The 12,321-nt window shown below is 50.7% G+C and overlaps 1 protein-coding gene across 2 annotated transcripts; it reads right to left on the bottom strand.

Moving 5' to 3' along the window:
- Positions 1–2: 2 nt before the first annotated feature.
- Positions 3–11,176, bottom strand: THRSP (thyroid hormone responsive). 2 transcript variants are annotated; one of them, XR_004302124.1, is made up of 2 exons: positions 11,114–11,176; positions 3–749 (listed from the first exon to the last, which is right to left on the bottom strand). XR_004302124.1 is itself a non-coding variant. In XM_032427262.1 (2 exons), the coding sequence occupies exon 1, from the start codon at positions 2,685–2,687 to the stop codon at positions 2,235–2,237; it is 453 nt and encodes a 150-aa protein (XP_032283153.1). In that variant the 5' UTR covers positions 2,688–2,753; the 3' UTR covers positions 3–749; positions 2,216–2,234. The 2 variants fall into 2 exon arrangements, 1 of the variants encoding a protein (XP_032283153.1); XM_032427262.1 differs by lacking the exon at positions 11,114–11,176 and adding an exon at positions 2,216–2,753.
- Between the last annotated feature and the right edge of the window lie 1,145 nt (positions 11,177–12,321).

Raw genomic sequence — 12,321 nt, 5'->3', positions numbered from 1 at the left:
CTGTGCATGATTTCAAATTAGAATGAATATAAGCCACTGGTTTCTGGGCAAAATCAGGTGAGTTCCATGTCTATTCAAATCATGCCTGAGAAATTAGAAGCTAAGAAAGATAAATACAAGTTTTTATTTTTTTATTTTTTTTTTTATTGCTACTCCAACAAATATAAATGAACTATTGTTCATTCATGCTTGGCAGGTACAAGAGTGTGAACCATTCATCCCAAGGGACTTTGCTATCCCTTTGTTCTGGAGGGTAAAAAGTAAGGGCTAGACCAAATACAAGGTGAGGGTAGGAGAAAAAATTGTTTAATTTCCGTAACAATCTTGTGAGGTCAGTAATACTATCCCATTTTAGAGATGAGGAATTTTAGGCTCCAATGGGTTAAATAACGTCCAGGATCACGTGGTGAATGACTTCGGGGAGAAAGGATGTGAGTTTCATTTGGTCAGATGCGGAAAACCCGCGTGCTGCCATACCACAGCAGGTCACATCTAGCTCCTCATGAGCCACGGGCCACCACCCCAGCTGGAGAGAGGCGTGAGGGGAGTCGTGAATAGCAACAAGCATCCTAAAGGTGACCTGGTGCCAAGTCCACAAACTGGCTCTCCGAGGGAGGTGGGGAAGCATCCCAGAGAACCAAGTCGCCTCTGCTTCCAGCTGCAGGTCCAGGCCATTCCGGTGTGCCTCAGAGCTAGTGAGCTGTTCCATGTCCTCACCACACAGTCTGCCTTCTGTCACTTAAAGGGATCTGTGGAGAGCAGAAATTTAAAAAAACAAGTCAGTGTAGTGGGAGGAGGGGTTTACGGACAGGGAAACGGCAATGCGGAAAGCTGAAATACGTTGTCCAGGGGCGCACAGAGGTCAGTGGTAGAACCGGCACAAGAGCCCAGGTTTTTTTAACTTCTGCTATACCAGATCGCCTCCATGAAAACCAGGTCCCGGTGTGCTGACACACGGCGTGGAACTGCTGCCCTTGTCTCTGAAGGAGTTGGGCTGGTCAAGGAGTGCACTTTTGTTCTCTTTCTCCTTTCTTCCTTTTTTTTTGCAAAAGTTAACACCAAGTTGGATTTTTTCTTTTTTTTAAGATTTTATTTATTTGTCAGAGAGAGCACAAGCAGGGAGAGCGGCAGGCAGAGGGAGAAGCAGGCTCCCCACTGATCAAGGAGCCCCATGCCAGGATCCCGGGATCATGACTTGAGCTGAAGGCAGACGCTTAACTGACTGAGCCACCCAGGTGTCCCACCAAGTTGGATTTTTGTTCTAGTTCCTTTGTTTTAAACATTTATTTATTTAAACATTTATTTATTTGTTTGTTTATTTGAGAGAGAGCCAACAGAAAGAGCACGAGCAGGGGGAAGAGCAGAGGCAGAGGGAGAAGCAGGCTCTCCGCTGAGCAGGGAGCCCAGATGTGGGGCTCGCTCCCAAGACCCTGGGATCATGACCCTAACTGAAGGCAGACACTTAACCGACTGAGCCACCCAGGCACCTGTGTTTGTTTTTTAATTGAAGCATAGTTGACCCACAAAGAGGGGGATTTCTCTCTACTCTGTCATCCCCAATCCCCACCTGCAGCCAGGCTGCAGAACCCTAAGGTGCTAAGGCAGTCCACTAGCATAGAGAAAGGGGACTGGATTCGAGTTAGCCCAGGGCTCATTCACATGTTGGCTCTGCCGTTCCCTGAGTAACCTTGGACTCCTTTCACTTCTCAGGCCCCCAGTTTTTTCATCTGTAAAAGGGAATGATGGTTCCATTAGAAAATTGACATGCAAGTGATTTTAAAACTATAAAACCATTCAAATGCCAGTAGTTATTTTTACCATTACTGTTACTCTTCAGTGAAGAAACAGAAACCCAGAGAAGTGAACTGGTGAAACCAAGGCCTTAGTGGTAGAGTCAGAACTTGAACCCGGGCTATTGACCAAGCATTCACATACTTACTGGTAAATGCACGAATGTGCAAGCACACACATGTGCACACAGGTATGCATTCACGGGCCACCTTTCCTACTATCACCCTGCAGTTCATGGCCATTACTTACCAAGCCTGGGTCAAGACAGTAAGACAGGCCTGGCCTTGAGCCCTCCCAGGTCACGGCCCTAATACCCGGAAGTGAGGGTGCCTGTCTGAGACCCAGGTTCTCCCGCTCCCACTGGGTTGCATCTCCCCTGGAATGTCCCTCAGTGGACTCTGACCCGCACCAACACCACCATTACCTTCCCTAGAGTCCGAGGCCTACATGGCCTGTCCCAATATCTCCTGGTATTTCCTTGTCACCTCCTCAGCTTTCAGGGTAAGGTGAGTGAGAATGTGATGAAGGCTGGAAAAGTGCAGATGGAACTGAGCTTCCAGGTCCAGCTGCCCCGACACCCTCTCCTCCTTGTCCTCCTCTGTCTCTGCAGCTTGGTGCTCGGCCTCGTGAGCTCTGGCACCTGCCACCTTGTACCACCAGTCCTCTCGGGGCAGCAGCCCATGGTCCACATCCACGCGGATGGCCTTGAGCATGGTGAAGCAGTTATAGAGATCGAGGGCCCCATCCTGAGCCTGCTGCCCCTGCCCATTCAGCTGCATGTCCCGCAGGAAGCTGGGGATCATCACCACCTGCTCCATGTTGCGCACCACGGCCGAGTAGCGGTCCATGACGGTCAGCAGGCAGTTCTTGGGGTAGTGCTTGGTTTGCACCTGCATGGTGGCCGCTGCTTGCCTGCTAAGCCCAGCACACTGTCCCAGCACTATTTCGACACTATTTTTATGTCTGGATGTGACAGTAGTTTGACAGCATGCCAAAGCCCAGCCAGTGGGGCCACACAACCCTTCTTTAGGCCAATCCCAGGGCTTGGGCACCCATGTCTATATCAGGTGATCCAGCTGCCCGAAGACAGACCCACCAGCTCCCTGTCATTTCAGCACTCCGAGACTGCCTCTGCAAGAGCCCGCCCCCTCCTTCCTCAGCTTGACCTGCCAGTTAGAGGGAAGCGTTTCCCGTTGGCCGCCGGTGCTCTGACCCCAGGGCAGTCATGAATTCTTTCAGGTTCTCTGAGACCGGGCTGCCTCGTCACTGCCAGCCTCCTCACACACGGTGCACTTTTTCAACCCAGGGTGCCCTGACTTTGAAATGAACTAGGGAGGAGGGTCTTGACGTGAAACAGCTTAGTGTGGGACAAAGAGCACTGACATGGGAGCCAGAATCCTGCCACTTCCCAGCTGTGTTTTCTGGTTGTTTGCTGGCTGACACTTATTGAACACCTAACTTCACATCAAGCTCTACACTGGGTTAGAGTGACTTGCCTGTGGCCCCATTAGACCTGGGATGCCAGCCCAGCCCTACCTCTCTCCCACCTCCAGTCAGTGCTCTAGACTGATGTACGAGGCTGCCTAAGTTACACAAGTTAACTGGATCCATTTCCTTAGCTGTGAATTTGAGGTGTTGAGAGGATCAAAGCAGATAAAGCCCATGAAAATGCTTTCTAAACCACAAAGCACGGTTCCTGGCTGATCCTAGATGAATGCAGGTCTCTCTCCACTTTAACCTGTAATTGCACAAGTTACAGTGTTTCTTCACCACTGACCTAGTCCTTTGATCTGCAGTCCTGGAAGACAACAATCCTTTGCACAGCCACATTATCACAGTTCACACACTGCATTGGCTATATTTATTTATGGCATAACAAGGAAAATTGAGGCCCAAAGAGAGGCTCCCAGTTGTGCAACAAATGTCAGAGTCAAGTTCTGGTTCAGGCACCTGCTCATAGCACCTGGGTGGAAAGATCTGCTAGGTACCTTCTGCCCCAGCTGTGGGGAGAGAGGAGGAGGAGAGCACAGGGAGGGGATCTTCTCTCACCTAAGCCACCCTCACCCCCACCCCAGGGTGGGAGCCCCCTCTGCACCCTCCTGACTAACCATCGTCCACTTGTCCACTCCCTCCCATGCCTATGGCCAGAGCTATAAGAAAGTTCATCTTTATGTTGAACTGAATTCTACCTCCCTTTAGCTCCTCCCTAGTCTGAGCTCCTGTCTACTAGTGATCCTGTCTGAGCCTCAGCTTCCTCCTCTGGTGTAATCACAATGACACTGATTGAGGGCCTACTTTTCGAAGCAAAAGTGCTTAAAACAGAATTCAATCCTCCCAACAATGACATGTGTGGTAGGAGTTCCTCATTTACCCAGGAGGAAATTGAGGCCTACGGAGGTAAAGTAATCTGCCTAAGAATACACGTTGTTAGTTCTTAGGCAAGGAGGAGTTGGGGTGAGTAGTAACTCCTACTGACAGGTCATTGTGCGGATTACCCGTGATGTTATCAGATATCTGGCATATTGCAAGACCTCAGTAAAGGTGCACTGCCTTCTGGCACTTCTGTCTTCACTCTGCTCTCCCAAGCCCTCTTCTATTCCTCCATTCCGGGACCTGCTACACACATTTCAGTTCATTTTGTACCTGTCCCAGGGCCCAGCGCAGCAAATGCTCCATAGATATGAGCTGAATAATGACCATTAGATTCACTTCTCCATACATTCTAGGGTCTTTGGTCAAAATGTCCAGTCGCCTTGAAAAACAGAGTCCCTGGCTCGACAGGAGGCAGTAGTGAGGACTCTGGCAGGTGAGGGATCCCAAGCGGCTGCAGCCACACCTGGCCCCCCAGGAGTGGCGTGCAAACACAGGTGCTAACGGGAGCCTCTTTTCCAGAATCACTCCTCAGGGAAGGAAGGACGTGCCATGCTCCTGTCCCGAAAGTCTGCATCGTCCAGGTTGCTCTCCCAGTACTTTACTGGAAGCAAAACTCTTAGCAAGACACATGACCCCAGGATTACCTCCACCAGTCAGCGGGATGAAGCTTTTGCATAAAATTGTTTCCTAAACTATGAGTAGAAAAGAGCAAGTTTTCGAAATTAATAGAGTAAGTGAAACAATTTAATTTTTACAGTTTACTTAAGTAAAGATTTGATTGATTCATTTCCAGCTCTAAAACATTTTTTGCTTGTTCTTGACCTTTATTGGGGAAAACATTCTTTTTTTTAAAGATTTTATCTATTTTTTTAGAGAGAGAGAGAGCGAGCAGGGTGGGGGGGAGGAGCAGATGGAGAGAGACAAGCAGACTCTGCACTGAACGCAGAGCCCAACAGGGGGCTCCACTCGGGGCTCGATCCCATGACCCTGAGATCCTGACCTGAGCCGAAATCAAGAGTCAGAAGCTTAACCAATTGAGCCACCCAGGCATCCCAGGAAAAATATTCTTTAAAAAAAAAAAAAAGATTGTATTTATTTGAGAGAGAGAGAGCATGAGCAGGGGGAGACACAGGCAGAGGGAGAGGGAGAAGCAGGCTCCCCACTGAGCAGAGAGCCCGATGTGGGGCTCAATCCTGGGACTCCAGGATCATGACCTGAGCCGAAGGCAGTTGCTTAACCAACTGAGCCACCCAGGTGCCCAGGAAAAATATTCTTAAAATGTTTTCTCCTCAGGAAAGTGGGGCTTCCTTTGTATTCAGACATCCAGGATGGCTGAGCAGTGAGTACAGCCAAAGGCCACGAGGGTGGACCCTGTGGTTTGGGTTTGGGGCTGCCGCCAGGCCCTCTTGCAAGTAGGCTCCCTGGGCTCCGGTGTCCATGGCTGTAAAGGGAAGGGTTGGGAGCTCTCTGAAGGGAAGGCCCTGTCAGCCCTGTTGTATAACTCCTTCTGAATCCATGTCCAGGTCTCTGAGGGCATGACCCTGCCTTTTGAACCCAGCCCCCAGTCTCTGGCTCAGGACTGGAAAGCGTGATGTGGACAGGGCTGGGAGAGCTGATCCTGGCATGGTGGGCAGGCCAGAAGCGCCCTGCAAGTGGCAACTTATTCATCTTTGACCCAGTGGCCCGGGGCCAACCGAGGCACCCCATCTGTTCAACGAGGGGGCTGATCTTTGTGAGGGCCCCTCGAGCTCAGACTTTGGGGGCCTCCACCTGAGCACACGGTCGCCGTGCCTTCTGTGTCATTCTGCCTCTGCATTTATGTCCTAACCCCATCTCGGGCCAGTCCATTCCCAGATGGATTCCACGAGTGAGTGTGACGGACGTGAGTGAGTGAGTGAGTGAGTGAGTGGATGGGTGGGTGTTCGTGAAAACTGGAGAAAATGAGCAAATTGGTAATTGGGAGAACAAAGGAGCCATGTGAGTGAACAAGTGCAGAGCATACAGGAGTCCTGGGGAAGAGGGAGAGGATGGGGGCCGGCGTTGTCCGGCCAGCAGGCTACAAACAGAGACTGCCTTCAGGTCTACCAGGCAGATGGAAGGCCCCGGATGAAATGTTGCTGAATTAGTGGTTGCCCAGCGTCTCGGATTCGTGGACAGAGAGACGGGATCTGAGGGGATAGGCCGAACTCAGAGAAGTTCTAGGAGTGGGTAGGGGAATGGAGGAAGGCAGGAAAGAAGGAACATGGGGTCTTTATTTTCAGGGGGTGTGGTGGGGCAGGACAGGTGGCTCTGCTTCAGCAAGGTCCACTGGACTCAGGGGTCCTTGCTCTCCAGACACTACATCCCAGAGTTGGGAGATGATCTGGTCCAGCTGGGCCACTGCTAGTAAGGAAGTCCTGGCCACCGGGGAGTGGGAAAGGTAGCAGAAGCTAGACTAGACCTCAAGCGTTACTGGGTTTCCCCAGGCTTCCCTCTCTCCCCCTCCCTTGCTTCCCTGCTCTTAGGTGGGGAAACTGAGGTTGAGCGAGGCACTTCCTGGAATGACCTCCACAAAGCTGCCGGTGGTCTCACCCTCAGGGGATCTGAATTCCCCAAGTTGGATAAACTGATCTGGGCCCCAGATGCACTGGGGTCAAGGCCCCCAAGGGTCAGGTCAGGAACACCATGTGAATGTTGTACAAAGGGTAAGATGACCAAGTAGTGCTTGGGAACTGCCAGGGTCCAGGCAACCCTGGCTGGGCCTGGGTCCAGGCAGCCAGAGAATGAACTCAGACTGAGGTTGCGACAAGTTTCCTAATTTTAAAAATGACTTTTATACATATGCACCATCTGCTATCTGCGGGCCTCAGGCTGTTTTTCTTCGCACTGTTACTTCAGTCCTGACCTATTGAGAAACACAAGGGGGCAAGAGTCAAGAGCTGTTCTACCCCCACCCCCAGATACTGAACCCCTTTGATGCGTTCCTACTCCCCGCTATGCCACAGGGAGGCAGGAGGAAATAGGACATCTTGGTCCCTGCCCTCCAGAACTTGGCCCCTTTGTCACCCAGGGGACCTCATATATTGAGGGCTTCCTGTGTCTGCACTGTGCTGGGCCTGGAGATAGAACAAGGCACGAAGCAGACAAGGCACCTCACTCAGGCAGTTTGTATCTAGTAGGGAGAAAGCCACAGTGAACATATGCACAGATAAATATGATACTATCACATTGTGACATGTACTAGAAACAAAGTAAAATAAAATAAAATAAAATAGCTAGAGCCTTGCTACTTACTACAGGTGTGGTTTGCAGATCAGCAGCATCTAATCACCAGAGAGCTCATCAGGAACGCAGATTCTCAGGGCCTGCCCAGGACCTACTGAATCGGAAACTGCATTTCTTTCTTTCTTTCTTTTTTTTAAAAGATTTTATGTATTCATTTGCCAGAGAGAGAGCCAGAGACAGAGCACAAGCAGGGGGGGGCGGCAGGCAGAGGGAGAAGCAGGCTTCCCGTGGAGCAAGGAGCCCGATGCTGGAGTCGATCCCAGGACCCTGGGATCATGACCTGAGCCGAAGGCAGATGCTTAACCAACGGAGCCACCCAGGCACCCCTGGAAACTGCATTTCAACAAGATCCCCAGGGTATGTCTGTGGCCAGGGAGTCAAGCATTCACTCCAAACATAGTTATTACCCCAGGGGAGAAGAAATACCTGTGCTGAGGCCTGAATGCTCTCAGTTTCTGGAGGATCTATCTCCCAGGGAGAGGGAACAACCAGTACTACTGATCATAAAATATTCTCCTTAAAGGCTCAACTACCTCCCTGGGTAACCTTAAACAAGTCACTCTACCTCTCTGGGCCTCAGTTTACCAACTGCAAAATTGAGGAGTTGGACTAAGTAGAGATTCTTTCAAGCTAAAAACAAAAAACAAAAACAAAAAAAACAAAAAAACCCCCCAAAACCCCACTGTCTCCTGAATGGAGGATTTTGAGGCATCAAGAGTCCATTGACCAGCTAAGAGAGAGCTATTTGAGGGAGCGGCAGGGTCCCTTCTCTGGAGTCCTCAGGTCACCCTAAGAGGCCCGGGCCTTTTCTGTTACTTGAGAATACAGGCATCTCTGCAGTTTGGGGAATCCACCACAAACTGTTTGCTGACCAGAGGAGACCCAGGAGACTGGCAGGTCTTTCCATCCAGCCTCCACTCCCAACTTCCTCCCTGTCACTCCCCTCCCTCAGTTCTGGGAAGGCCCAGTCCTTCCTCCCACGGATGCAACTAGGTTGGGGTCAGCCTAAGGGCTTCTGGGCTCACTGAGTGAGAGACAGAGGCAGAAGGGCTCCCTTGAGGATGGGTCAAAGGTCCAGACTAGCAGAGTTGGGTGTATTATAGGGATCATGCAACCCTACCTCTACTTTATTGACAAAAAAACTGAGGCTCCAATTTATACTTCTTTTCTTTTCTTTTTTTTAAAGATTTTATTTCTTCATTTGAGAGAGAGAGAGCACAAGCAGGGGGAGAGGCAGAGGGAAAGGGAGAAGCAGACTCCCTGCTGAGTGGGGAGCCCAACGTGGGGCTCGATCCTGGGACCCTGAGATCACGACCTGAGCTGAAGGCAGATGCTTAACCGACTGAGCCACCCAGGCGCCCCTTCAATTTATATTTCTAATCGTGTTTTATTCACTCCCCTGGAAGGACTTCACTGCTATATGTATCACTTACAATAGGGCTATGATATTTAAAAATTCTGTGACCAGGGGCGCCTGGGTGGCTCAGTCCTTAAGCGTCTGCCTTCGGCTCAGGTCATGATCCCAGGGTCCTGGGATTGAGCCCCGCATCGGGCTCCCTGCTCTGCAGGAAGCCTGCTTCTCCCTCTCCCACTTCCCCTGCTTGTGTTCCTTCTCTTGCTTTGTCTCTCTGTCAAATAAATAAATAAAAGCTTTTAAAAAAAATATTCTGTGACCAGACAAGATTAGTCACTTATACAGAAAACATGTCTGTCTCTCTTCTACTTGGGACCCCCTGTGGGCAAGAAACTGGTCTAATTCTTCCTTGTGACTCCAGGACCACAAGCGCTCAAGAAAGTTTCCTTAGTTTATTGACTGAAAGGATGCATGAATAAAAACTATGGGGATCTGTCTACCTGGGTGTGCTTCCCAGGTATTTCTTCACTGTTTCTTCCATTTTGTTCACTTGACCCACTTTTACTGAGCTCCCCCTCAGGGGAAACCCTCGGGGGCAGGCTGTCAACACCAGCACCTGGACTCCAGAGAGCTCAGTGGTGATGGGGCCTTGGCTCAGCTGCCTCCTTCCAAGATGGCCAGTCGCTGACAGAGGAGCTCCAGGAGACACCCTTGCTGGGGGGACCTCTCACTCTGCCCACAGGGCTGGCCCCTAGACTGGGACCCAGGCCAGAGCGCTGCCTGCATTTCTCGGTTGGTGGCCCCTTCCTCCAGTTTCAAAGCCAGCAAAAGCCTTCTCATATTGCCACCTTTCTGGTCTTTCTCTTGTAGTTACGAGAACTGTTATTCTTTTGTTAGGCCCACCTGGGTAATCCAGGATAATCTTATCTCAAGGTCCACTGATTAGCAATCTTAATTCCATCTGTACCCTTCATTCCCCTTTGCCATGCAATCTAACATAATCACAGATGCCAGGATTAGGACATTGCGCCTACCACACTCCTCAACCCTTTCCATTTTATTTTAACCTACCATGCTAGTTCTTTAAATGAAACTTTGTACAGAAGCCCAATGAATAAAATAGGTTGAGAAGAAACTGATTTGGCTGAAGTAGGATGAGAGGGGCTACAGCTGCATCCTCTTGACCATCTTCCAGCTTCCTGAAGGGTAACAACTTTGTGGAGTTAGCAAGTCAGACAAAGACCAGAACAATCTTAAAGGCAGGGTGGTAAGGGGGGGAACGTTTCTCCCTCTCTCTGTACATATATTCATATATACATATTCACTATATACACAGTACATGCACTATATACTATATATATACTATACAATACTATAGTATATTTGAAAGTATACATATATAGCATATATTCTATACAGTATATATAAAAGAAAGGATATATCTATTAAAATTTTTCTGATTTCCTGCATCTATATTTATGAATACATAAACAGTAAATAAAAATTTACATGGGAATGAAAACATGAATTTAAGGAGCCACGGGGTGGTGGTGAAAGGGTACTTTATATTTATTAGGTCTTATTTCTCAAGCTGAGTAATGGGTACATGAATATTTTCATATTCATTCTCAATATATTTGAATACATTAAGTTCTTTAAAAAAAAAAAAAAAGGAAAAGTGGGAAATGTTTTCCAGGCAGAGGTACCAACTTGAGCAAAAAGCCCAGACACACAAAAGAGCAAAAATACTGATGACTCCTCAATATGCCCGCACCCTCCTGAACTCCGCAGTAACTTCCAAAGCCTTGCTTCCCCTCTTCCTACCTCACCTCCTTTTGCCCGGGCTCACCCCCGCCGCTGACCTTTCCGACCAGATCGGCTCCCTCCCCTATCAGATAGGCGGCCCCCGTCCTGGCTGCAAGGGTACACCCTTCGTCTGCCCGCTTCGCGCACCAAGGGGTGCCTCGCCGCGAAGACTGCGGGCTCGGGGAAGGCTGGGCGGGGCGCCGGCCTCTGCGGTTCCCGCCAGCAGGGGGCGCTGCGGGGCCGACGAGGACCTCAGCTCCGCAGCCTGGAGCGACGGGGATCCTGAACCCCAGCCAGCGAGCCGAGACTCGTCGCCAGCGGAAACACACGAGTTTCCAGGCGGTAATGGTCCGCCTCGTTTTAATAGAAAAGGGTTGGCCGATAGGGGAGAGAGTGGGAGGAAAATCTTATCATCGTTCCAGGACCCCCACTCACAAGATACGCGTCTTTAATGTTTTGTAGCTATTTATTAAAGGGGCTTGACTCAGCAGGTGAAAGCACAAAGGCGATTTCTTTTTTCCCTACCATTGCCCTTTCGAACGGATTCTGTGGACTCATGCTTCACTGTTCCCGGATGAAATCTCGGCAGGTCCCCTAGCTTTTCTGAGTTTCCCGTTTCTTGATGGGTGATTACTTAAGTGCAGGCCTGCGTTACAGCAAACCTCGGGCTGGGACACCTGCGGGCTGGGGAGGAGGCTGGGCGGCCTGGCGCTGCCGCTGCGCTCCCGCCCCTCCCCGGGGCAACTTCTGGTTGGCCGGGGCGGCGGGGGAGGAGAAGTCACAGCCTCGGAGGTCACTTGGGCGTGGCAGGGTCCTTATGCGGACACCTTCTCTTAGGGGCACTTTGATGGGCTCCTTGGAGACGCAGCGCACATTCCAGTGCAGTACCCCTAAAGAGGGAGGTGCCTCCTCCTGCGGGCTGCCTACAACCCCTCTGCTTCATCATTCCTCCTTACACCTCCAGCCTCTTTCTGCTGGGGTCCCCTCACCCCTAAATGGAAGCCCTCTTCTGCGGGGTCCTTTTCCAGAAGGCCTACATTCTGCTCCTTTCTGTGGGGTCTGCACGTGCTGCACAGGAAACAGCCCCTTGCCAGGAGCCCCTCCATTTGCCAGCTGCCACCAGATTCCAGACCCCAGAACCTCCCTTGCCAAGACTCCCAAAATAGTTCTCCTGAAGCCTCTCCTGGTTTGAGGTGAGGGGAGGACAGCTTCTTCCAGTCCCTGGTGAAGAGTGGGTTGGAGGCCAGGCAGAGCTGAGAGCTCCGACAACTCTCCAAGGAGAGTGTCCTCCCCCGTTCCTGGGGGATTTAGCTTACTCCCTGTGGCCAGGAGTAGGTGAGGCGGCGGTCTTCGCCCTGCCCTCCCTCCTTCGGGGTACTGCACAGGTGGTCCAGCCTCTCTGTTCAGGGTCAGCAACTCTCCCAATGTTTCAGCCTTTGGGGCCTCAGCTGAAATTCTGAGGTGACTGGGAAGGACTTTGTTTACACCTTACAAATTTCCAGACTTTGCCAGAGAGCAGGGTCTCTAACCTCAGCCCAGAAAAGACCTCATCAGAGGATCTACCCAAAACACAAATTCGGATCAATCGATTGTCACCCCCCCACCCACCCCGCGCAGAAAACCTTCACTCTCCCGCTGCTCCCCTCAAGGCATGCCACATTTCAGCTCCTGGGCGTCACAGACACTTCCCTAACCTCATGCTTTCTCTCTAACCTTTGTCTTTCCTTTCCCCA

This window comes from Phoca vitulina, unplaced genomic scaffold (genome assembly GCF_004348235.1).
Source record: "Phoca vitulina isolate PV1807 unplaced genomic scaffold, GSC_HSeal_1.0 scaffold36, whole genome shotgun sequence".
Taxonomy (NCBI): Eukaryota; Metazoa; Chordata; class Mammalia; order Carnivora; family Phocidae; genus Phoca; species Phoca vitulina.
This window is presented reverse-complemented; position numbering and strand designations above follow the sequence as displayed.